This window comes from Nanorana parkeri, unplaced genomic scaffold, assembly GCF_000935625.1.
Source record: "Nanorana parkeri isolate BGI_ZX_2015 unplaced genomic scaffold, ASM93562v1 scaffold920, whole genome shotgun sequence".
Lineage (NCBI taxonomy): Eukaryota > Metazoa > Chordata > Amphibia > Anura > Dicroglossidae > Nanorana > Nanorana parkeri.
In genome coordinates this window covers 298467-309327 of record NW_017307188.1, presented here as the reverse complement: position 1 = coordinate 309327, position 10861 = coordinate 298467, and the positions used below count along the sequence as shown (strand labels likewise).

The following is a 10861-nucleotide window of genomic DNA, read 5'->3' as shown; positions in this document are numbered from 1 at the left end:
CCATAGCTCCCCCCAGCGGTAGAAAGGATATGGCCATTCGGTGATTTTTTTGGCGTATTTCCTCACCACGTTGTCTTCGCTGAAGAGGAAGAGGGAACGGTTGAGCGTTAAGCAGTTCTGCCGCACCGGGATGGGGTTGTACAGCGCCATGGTGCGGGCCCTCTGTGCCATTGACTGTTTGTAGATCCGTTGGGCCCCCGGGGGCCCACCTTGCCGACTTCCGCGGACAGCGCCTCCCGCGCCGCGGGCCGGCACCTCGTCCCCGAAACGAGCCCCCATGGTGACGGGGACAGAGTCCGCGGGCTACCGGAATTCGAGGAGCGAGGAAAAGATGTGGGAAAAGCAGAGGAACAGACGATGCAAAGCATCACATCTCATCCAGACAGGCAGCGTTCAACATGTCCGAAGATCTGCGACTATATACATACAGAAATCTATACAGGCTCTTCATGCAAGCAAGTCCAAATAGCAGGCAAGAAAAAAAAAATAGAGATATGTGTATAAAAATTACAGGTGAAAAAGGAAGTACGAGCGAGAGGAGGGAGATAAGGCAGGATTCAGAGTATGGGGGAGTCTTGGAGAACCTCACGATTTCCCCACAATGACATACGGAGAGGTGGAAAGGATTCACGCCGGGCACTCGGCTGACGAAGCCACCAAACGAGGCCGTGTTGGTGAGAGGCTGCCGGGCTTGGTATGGTCACTGGCTTCTAGATGCCACCTCTCTATACCCATGCCTTAAAATAAAAAAAAAATAAAAAATAAAAAAAAAAGGGGGTTCCAGTGAGTGTCCAGTCTGGGATGGAAGCAATCCTTTACAGCAGCAGAGAGGAAGAGAGAGCAATACAGGAGGAGAGGGGGAGGGGGTGGGGAGAGGATAGAGAGACTGGGAAAGAAGGTGGGGAGAGAGATGCTGCAGTCCTCTACTCCACTCCCCCCCACCACCACCACCACCACTCCTCCAGTTCTTTGCGATGCTAAAAGGTCTGCTGCCTAGAATGGATCGCCTGAACACTTAGGTGAAAAATGACAGCCGCTCCGACTGATGCAAAATGAATAACTAGACAGTCAAGATAATGAAGCCTGACAGCAGACCCTGGTGGAGAGACAGACAGACAGACAGACAGCTATATAAGCTTTGGAGGAAAGGTGCAGGTGTAATATGCAAAAGCTGGCCAATTTCTCCTAGCTAGCTGCTGAGCCTGAATTACACATGATAGCCTCAGGCCAATCACTGCAGCAGCTGGCCTGCCAAACCCACAGGAGTTTGTATGGATGGGGTGGGAGAGAGAGAAGAGAGGTTAGAGGGGTTAAGATGGGTAAGAGTAGAAGGGGTTGGAAGGATAAGAGTAGAGGATGTAGGTAGGCTAAGAGCAGAGGAGGTAGGTAGGGTAGGAGTAGAGCGGCAGGAATTATAAGAGTAGAGGCCGTAGGGAGGGTAAAAGAAGAGAGGTAGGAAGGGTAAGAGTAGAAGGGGCAGGTAAGATAAGATAGAGGGGGTAGGAAGGGTAAGAGTAGAGGAGGGGGTAGGAAGAGTAAGAGTAGAGGGGTTAGGTAGGGTAAGAGTAGAGGGGGTAGGTAGGGTAAGAGTAGAGGGGGTAGGATGGGTAAGAGCAGAGGGAGTAGGTAGTGTAAGAGCAGAGGGGGTAGGATGGGTAAGAGCAGAGTGGGTAGGTAGTGTAAGAGCAGAGGGGATAGGATGGGTAAGAGTAGAGGGGGTAGGATGAGTAAGAGTAGAGGGGGAAAAAGGGTAAGAGTAGAGGTGGGTAGGATGAGTAAGAGGGGGTAGAAAGGGTAAGAGTAGAGGGGATAGGAAGGATAAGAGTTGAGGAGGTAGGAAGGATAAGAGTAGAGGGGGTAGGATGGGTAAGAGTAGAGGGGGTAGGAAGGATAAGAGCAGAGGGGGTAGGATGAGTAAGAGGGGGTAGAAAGGGTAAGAGTAGAGGGGATAGGAAGGATAAGAGTTGAGGAGGTAGGAAGGATAAGAGTAGAGGGGGTAGGAAGGGTAAGAGTAGAGGGGGTAGGATGGGTAAGAGTAGAGGGGGGAGAAAGGGTAAGAGTAGAGGGGGTAGGATGGGTAAGAGCAGAGGGGGTAGGTAAGACTAGAAGCCTCTAGGTGAGAGAAGTCAGCGTCAGCTATAGAGGGCGCCGGTGAGTCCCAGGGACGTATAGCGCCAGCAGTAGCCGTGGCGAGGTGTCACACAGTCTGGTCTGGGAGTCGGGAGCTGTCCGGAGTGCTGAATCTCCTCTCCGTGCTCGCCGCTCATACACGGGCACTGCGCTGAGCTACAACCATTCCTGACCCGGCCAGCTCTAGGGACATGACCGACTCTCCGAGCCCCATCAACAACCCCCCCACCGGGCACCGACCTGCAGCCAATGATCAGTCCCCATGTCCTATATCAGTCCCCATGTCCTATATCAGCCCCGATGTCCTATATCAGTCCCCATGTCCTATATCAGCCCCGATGTCCTATGCAGCCACGATGTCCTATATCAGTCCCCATGTCCTATACACACTCATGCACATTACACACGGCGATTGCCTTTAATATCTAATAATTGGGTGTATCTACTATGCTGTGACTCGCCTGCAGCAGCATTGGGCTCAGAGGATCGCTGTCCCCGCAGTGTTCCCAGGAGCTGGTGTTTGGAGCCCCATCCCCCATGTCTATGATCTGCAATGGTTTCCTACATTGTAATTCCATCCCCCATAATGTGTCACCGAGTCTATTCCTCGGTGTGGACTGTCACTACCACGGACAGATCGGATCCCCCCCCCCACACACGGAGCGGACAAGGAAGGGTGCTGCGCTGCTACTACTACACCATCTGCCTCCATTGTGATGGGTTAATATGTGACTGATGTGTCACCATCCATCATGACGTCATCTTAGGTGAGGGGGCCTTGAATGAAAAGAAGCATTTGCACAAAGCTGGCCCCGAACAAGAATGGTGGATAGGGGAGACAGGGAAGGTTTAGGGGAGCAGCAGACCCCCCTCCCCCATTATTCCCCCACCGCTGATCCAGGGAGCCTTTTTTTTTTAATTCTGTCATTGCTGACCCTTCCCCCCCTTCCTGGAAATGCTAGCTGCCTGGCTGTCATGCTGAATCAGTGGTTTCTGTACCTTGTGAGTCACTGGCCAGGAACAGTTATGCAGATCGGAAGCTCTGACGTCACTGTCACTTTCCTGATCTGCATGCTTGTTCCAAGTCAGTGACTCAGAAAGCACCCAAGCCAACAGAATCAGCTGCCATTGTCAGAGGCGTGCCGCCGGTAACAGAAGACTCTGTATAGGTATCTGATGGCTGCTCGCTTTTACTACACCCCACCGTAACGCACGCTCACCCGCGTCTCTGTGTGCTTTGCGGATTTCATTCATTTAGAATGGCACCCCAAAGCATGCCAACGCACCTGCATGCCGAAAATGCCGCAGGTGCCTTCTTTTTGTGCGCTGAGGCGTCTATCCCGCTCCTAATAACCAGATCCATCTAGAAGTTGCCCATGGGATGGACTTCCTCAATGCACTGACACAATGTCACTCAGTCCCCTGAATATGCACTACCTGGTGTCACCAACACAGCCTGCCTCCTGAACTACACCCAAACATCTGAACAATGTAACCTTATCAATGCTTGCTGGAAGCAATGCATGATGGGATATGTAGTCTTCAGAAATGGAGATTGCATCACATCAAGAGATGCAAAGCACACTGGGAATCCAGGAAGTTGATGAAAGTGATGGGCAGGCGGAAGCAGGGGCGTTCCGAGGCCGGGTGTAACCCGGTCTCCAGACCGGGGGACACCCCGCCGCTTCGTCAGCGTGCGCGAGTCGTTAGCGCACATGCGCTATGACATCATCACGCATGCATCATCTGATTGACGACTGCCGGCGGCCATCTTGGTGATGGACGCCAGCAGAGAGAGGAGGGGACGTTCACCTAGCGGGATGAGGTATGCCGCCGGGTCACTTCCTGACACTGTCGGGGCTCTCAGTCCATGACCAAGTGCCCCACTTTTAGAGGGGGTGACACCAAAATAACCAGTCAGTCACCCGCTGCGGGCCGCACCCTCCTTGTGACGCCACTGGGCGGAAGTCAATCCCCATTGGCAATGAGCAATAAACATCTAACGCACTGCAAGGGTTAAGTGCTCATTTTTGTCTCGGGACCAAAACAACAAAGTTATGCTCACCCGAACCTCGGAGTTGGCCAGCTCTTAGGCCCGCCCCTGGAGCCCCGATCCCCCTCTGCTGCAGGTCCCCTGTAAATCATCACATTCTACACACAGTGTATAGGACATGAGGACGCCGAGAGACATACCAACGCTGCAGCGGAGGAGAGGCTAGAGGGAGCGCTGTCACAGCCGGTCGGCTCCCTGGATCGGGTGAACATTTTTGCCTGGAATTCTTCTGTGAGTGTGAGTCACCGGGGCACGTGTCGCCAGATCTGGGGATTATCCGGAGAACACAAGCCCCTCCCTCTTGTTATATATGGCTCCTTCAGCTTTGGCAAACATCAGCTGCCAGGAGCATTGTGTGTGTTTGATGTCATTATAGACTGCAGGAGGTCTGTGGTTTTCAGTTAGAAGGAGCCTGTCTGGGTGACTCACAGTTTAGCTCAGAGGATCATTCATCAATAGTAGGGACAAGTGGGGGGTGATTTCGGTAAAATTGACTTGACAGGGAAATGAAGCAAGGATGTGAGATTCCTATCGCCCCGACGCCCGGGACATGCAGTTCTGGGTGCCTGGCAGGGGAGCCGCCGCTCCTCTTATACAAGTGGTCTGGGTGGCTGTGTAGTTGCCTTGATCACTTGTGGCAGCCCACCCGCAACCACCTCCTCACCGTGGTTTTCGGGGTCCCCCGCTCTTCTGGGGGACCCGGGACCACGACAGATGACGTAAGTATGGAGAGCCGGGAGCAGAGCGGAGAACATCTGTCCTTGGATCAGTGAGACCGGAGCCCTGAACTCACACAGCGCTTCCTGTCTCAGCTCTCACCAGCCGGGCCGCACTGGGGATCTAGCACAATGCTGTGCTCCATCTTCTGTATTGGAGTCTAATTATGGAGACATCTGGGGACTGATGGAGAGACATCTGGGGACTGATGGAGATACATCTGGGGGTCTAATAGAGAGACATCTGGGGACTGATGGAGAGACATCTGGGGACTAATAGAGAGACATCTGGGGACTGATGGAGAGACATCTGGGGACTAATAGAGAGACATCTGGGGACTAATAGAGAGACATCTGGGGACTAATAGAGAGACATCTGGGGACTGATGGAGAGACATCTGGGGTCTAATAGAGAGACATCTGGGGACTGATGGAGAGACATCTGGGGACTAATAGAGAGACATCTGGGGTCTAATAGAGAGACATCTGGGGACTAATCGAGAGACATCTGGGGACTAATAGAGAGACATCTGGGGACTAATAGAGAGACATCTGGGGGCTAATGGAGAGACATCAAGGGTCTAATAGAGAGACATCTGGGGAATAATAGAGAGACATCTGGGGTCTAATAGAGAGACATCTGGGGACTGATGGAGAGACATCTGGGGTCTAATGGAGAGACATCTGGGGTCTAATGGAGAGACATCTGGGGTCTAATGGAGAGACATCTGGGGTCTAATGGAGAGACATCTGGGGACTAATAGAGAGACATCTGGGGTCTAATGGAGAGACATATCTGGACTAATAGAGAGACATCTGGGGTCTAATAGAGAGACATCTATAGACTGAAAGAGAGACATCTGGGGTCTAATAGAGAGACATCTGGGGTCTAATAGAGAGACATGTGGGGTCTAATAGAGAGACATGTGGGGTCTAATAGAGAGACATGTGGGGTTTATAGAGAGACATCTGGGGGCTAATGGAGAGACATGTGGGGTCTAATAGAGAGACATCTGGGGTCTAATAGAGAGACATGTGGGGTCTAATAGAGAGAAATCTGGGGTCTAATAGAGAGACATCTGGGGTCTAATAGAGAGACATGTGGGGTCTAATAGAGAGACATGTGGGGTCTAATAGAGAGACATCTGGGGGCTAATGGAGAGACATGTGGGGTCTAATAGAGACATCTGGGGGCTAATGGAGAGACATCTGGGGGCTAATGGAGAGACAGCAGCGCTCTCTAACACGCACAATGCGCATTGAAGGGTAAGTTCACTTTCCCAGGTAATCACCTGCTCCAATCTGGCCCCCTCTCCCCCGCCGCTATACCATCCGTACCCCCACATTGCCCTCCAGCGCAGCCCTGCACTGTGCACTTTGAATTTTGCTGGCAAGTGGCGAGCATTCATTGGTCAGCGCGGTCACCTGACTGCACTGACCAATGAGATGCGCTTCCTCACATGGTTAACATGATTTTTTTGTATCAGGACGGGTAGATTGGGCCCTCGCTTTAGTCCTAAAAATGTAAGCGACACGGAAGCAGAATCTTCCCATTTCATTCACTCTTATAAATCGGTGTATTTGTTTTCTTTCTGTAGAAGGCGTTTTGAGTGGATTTCAGGGAGTTTCACTTTCTTTTTTCATTCAGTGCGCTTTGTATTTTGTGTATTTGGTTGTTATTTGCGTCCTCGCGCGTTACTTTTTTGTTTGTTTTCTCAGATTTGTTTCTTTCTGTAAAAAAAAAGTAAAACAATGAGGGTAATAATGGGCCCGCTTTGTGGTACAAGAACCGGCCTGGGTTAGGTAAACGAACCCCTGTAACCTCCCTTAGAAGCCATTTCAAGTCCATCTATTAGCGCCCTCTGTCCGCAAAGTGATCGGCCGCACGGGAACGCGCGGCACATCAATCCCTATGTTCCGGCCAGGAAAAAATGCTGCAAGCACTATTTATTCTGACCAGACCGCAGGCATTGATGTGCCACGCGTTCCCGTGCGGCCGATCGCGTTGCGGTCGAAGGGCGTGACTGCGGTGCCATTCACTTCAACGCACCGTCAGGCCCCCTCCCGCCCCACAACAAAGTGAGCCGGCCGCAATGCGATCCAGTGGGCCGGAACGCACTGTGGCTGGTGTGTACGAGGCCTTAGAGTTGGATTTCTTTAGAAAGCAGCCACAGCCTGAGTAGAAAAGCCCGCCAGTGCCATATGCCGCTGAGAAGGACCCTTGCTCTCTGTGTGGAAGCAGAGGTCTCTCTGCAGAGGTCCGACACACCCCCTGCCAAGTCAGAGCTACAGCTGTCTAATCACGCTCCAGACACATACAGCCTGCCATCCTTCAATTGCACACAGAATATGGACAGGATGGGATACCCAATGCTGGTAGGTAGGAGGCAGGTCTTTGAATGGACCACCATTGACCTATAGCAACGGAGGAATGTGGCACAGGCACCACTGACCTATGGAAACAGAGGAATGTGGCACAGGCACCACTGACCTATGAGAACGGAGGAATGTGGCACAAGCACCACTGACCTATGAGAACGGAGGAATGTGGCACAAGCACCACTGACCTATGAGAACGGAGGAATGTGGCACAAGCACCACTGACCTATGAGAACGGAGGAATGTGGCACAAGCACCACTGACCTATGAGAACGGAGGAATGTGGCACAAGCACCACTGACCTATGAGAACGGAGGAATGTGGCACAAGCACCACTGACCTATGAGAACGGAGGAATGTGGCACAAGCACCACTGACCTATGAGAACGGAGGAATGTGGCACAAGCACCACTGACCTATGAGAACGGAGGAATGTGGCACAAGCACCACTGACCTATGAGAACGGAGGAATGTGGCACAAGCACCACTGACCTATGAGAACGGAGGAATGTGGCACAAGCACCACTGACCTATGAGAACGGAGGAATGTGGCACAAGCACCACTGACCTATGAGAACGGAGGAATGTGGCACAAGCACCACTGACCTATGAGAACGGAGGAATGTGGCACAAGCACCACTGACCTATGAGAACGGAGGAATGTGGCACAAGCACCACTGACCTATGAGAACGGAGGAATGTGGCACAAGCACCACTGACCTATGAGAACGGAGGAATGTGGCACAAGCACCACTGACCTATGAGAACGGAGGAATGTGGCACAAGCACCACTGACCTATGAGAACGGAGGAATGTGGCACAAGCACCACTGACCTATGAGAACGGAGGAATGTGGCACAAGCACCACTGACCTATGAGAACGGAGGAATGTGGCACAAGCACCACTGACCTATGAGAACGGAGGAATGTGGCACAAGCACCACTGACCTATGAGAACGGAGGAATGTGGCACAAGCACCACTGACCTATGAGAACGGAGGAATGTGGCACAAGCACCACTGACCTATGAGAACGGAGGAATGTGGCACAAGCACCACTGACCTATGAGAACGGAGGAATGTGGCACAGGAACCACTGACCTATGAGAACGGAGGAATGTGGCACAAGCACCACTGACCTATGAGAACGGAGGAATGTGGCACAGGCACCATTGACCTATGAGAACGGAGGAGTGTGGCACAGGCACCACTGACCTATGAGAACGGAGGAATGTGGCACAGGCACCACTGACCTATGAGAACGGAGGAATGTGGCACAGGAACCACTGACCTATGAGAACGGAGGAATGTGGCACAAGCACCACTGACCTATGAGAACGGAGGAATGTGACACAGGCACCACTGACCTATGAGAACGGAGGAATGTGGCACAGGCACCACTGACCTATGAGAACGGAGGAATGTGGCACAGGCACCACTGACCTATGAGAACGGAGGAATGTGGCACAGGCACCACTGACCTATGAGAACGGAGGAATGTGGCACAGGCACCACTGACCTATGAGAACGGAGGAATGTGGCACAGGCACCACTGACCACACTGGCACAGGATACACCAAGCGTGGTTTTGTTTTCCGACACAACACCCCAACAGGTCCATAAAGTTCGCTTGCAGCGCAATATATATAATCTATCAATACATCTACTGCTAGCTAGTGAGAAGGCCAGTGGAGTGCAGCTTCCACAGTAACCTTGTCACACAGGTATTTTGCAATCCTTTGGACACTGGCAGCAGAGCTAGTACGAAGACTGAAATGGGGGGTCAGTAGACAGCAGCTTCCACCGTAAATGTCTCACACCGGCAGGTGTTTGGTGCTTCTTTACTTGGAAGGTTTGAGATTCCCTCGGGCCCTTGGCGGGAGGGGAATGGTTAATGGTTTCCCAGCAGGCCGCGGTGCTGAGACTGGAGGCACTTAGCTCACTCCAGCTAGATTCAGCACTTTGAGACTACAGGGGATGGGAAAGTAGCTGACCAGCACAGGCCTGCCGCCGGGGCCCCGTGGAGGAGAAGGTGGAGAGGATTAACCCTTCGCCGCTCCCTGCCCACGGCTATAGATCTGCTCTTTACAAGGCGGACACATATAGAGCCGGCGTGCACCGTCAGCACTACACCGCCGATGGGCGGCCGGGGATAATGAGCAGTGGATGTCAATACCAGAAGCTGTCAATCACGGCCAGATCGAAGGTTTCATTAGCGCCAGAGGACTCCCATTGGCCGGCGACAATCCGCGCGAGCAGCAGCGTCACAAGTCGCCATAAAACAAGAACCTGCTTAGCCAGAGCAAGCAGAAATGTTTAAGTTGCACTATATTAAACCGGCATCACTAGAGGGGGGAGCAAAGGGGGAGGATCATTCATTTCATGGATGGAAGCCCGACCGCTCATAGGAGCCTTCACATTGTAATAATCCCCGGTGATTTCACCAACAGGGTCCCCGGTTCAGGCACTTCCTGTTGAAGGGTGACAACGCTCCAACGTTACCATGCATTGCCACCTTGTCACATGCGCTTCCAAAGGAAGCTATAAGTGGCTGTGTTGTCACACATTGCACAGAACGTTGTCACCCCGAGAAATGCTGCGCAGCCATCGCCGGAGTGCATGTAGATGGGACGTGGCTGCTGATCCGCAGCACACTGACATCCGACTGATGAAAGAGATAAAAGCAGTCACTGCGAGCCCCCCACTACAAGGGACATTTCGGTAAGGAGTGCAACAAGGATATCCTTTATTACCTTCTGTAATAAAGACCGGTCAGTGCTGCTCTCTCTCCTTGTGCAGGGTGACTAGTCTTGTCTCCGCCCCATCCTGTAGTGGGTGGAGCCTGCTGGGTCCCTCCAACATCTCTGCTCTGTGCACAGGCTATGTACAGCACAGTGATGGTATCACTGCCCTTTCCAAGGCAATATCTGGGTTTGCAAAAGCATTTGGGACACACAAAGTGGATGTATAGCCCCTGTGGCTATTGACTGATATATCTGCACAGCCCACCAGAGACCCTGCACAGCTCACCAGAGACCCCGCACAATCCACCACCTGAGACCCTGCACAGTCCACCTGAGACCCCGCACAGCCCACCACCTGAGACCCCGCACAGCCCACCACCTGAGACCCCGCACAGTCCACCACCTGAGACCACACAAAGCCCACCAGAGACCCCACACAGCTCACCTGAGACCCCGCACAATCCACCACCTGAGACCCTGCACAGCCCACCTGAGACCCTGCACAGCCCACATGAGACCCCGCACAGCCCACCACCTGAGACCCCGCACAGCCCACCTGTAGAATATATGTAGAATACATTGAGGCGTATCTGGATGAACAGGGGCCTCGTTATCAGAATAATAAGGGGGTGCAGAAATACAAAGCTGCAGGGGGACACATCTCTCAATATTAAATATGTACAGAAGGGAATTTATCAAAACTGGAGCAGGCAGAAACTGGAGCAGTTGCCCATGGCAACCAATCAGTATCTCCCTTCAGTTTGCTCTGTTGAGATTTGAAAATGAGACAGAGACGTTGATTGGTTGCTGTGCAAATTTGCTCCAGTTTTGATGAATTCC

At 52.5% G+C, this 10861-nt stretch overlaps 1 protein-coding gene across 1 annotated transcript in view; it reads right to left on the bottom strand.

Moving 5' to 3' along the window:
• The window catches only part of CACNA1A (calcium voltage-gated channel subunit alpha1 A), a 217525-nt gene extending 217131 nt beyond the window's left edge, over positions 1-394 (bottom strand). Inside the window, exon 1 of the mRNA XM_018566115.1 lies at positions 32-394. Within this exon, the coding sequence (XP_018421617.1) occupies positions 32-279 (248 nt within the window). The 5' untranslated portion in view covers positions 280-394. The remainder of the gene's footprint in view (positions 1-31) is intronic.
• Between the last annotated feature and the right edge of the window lie 10467 nt (positions 395-10861).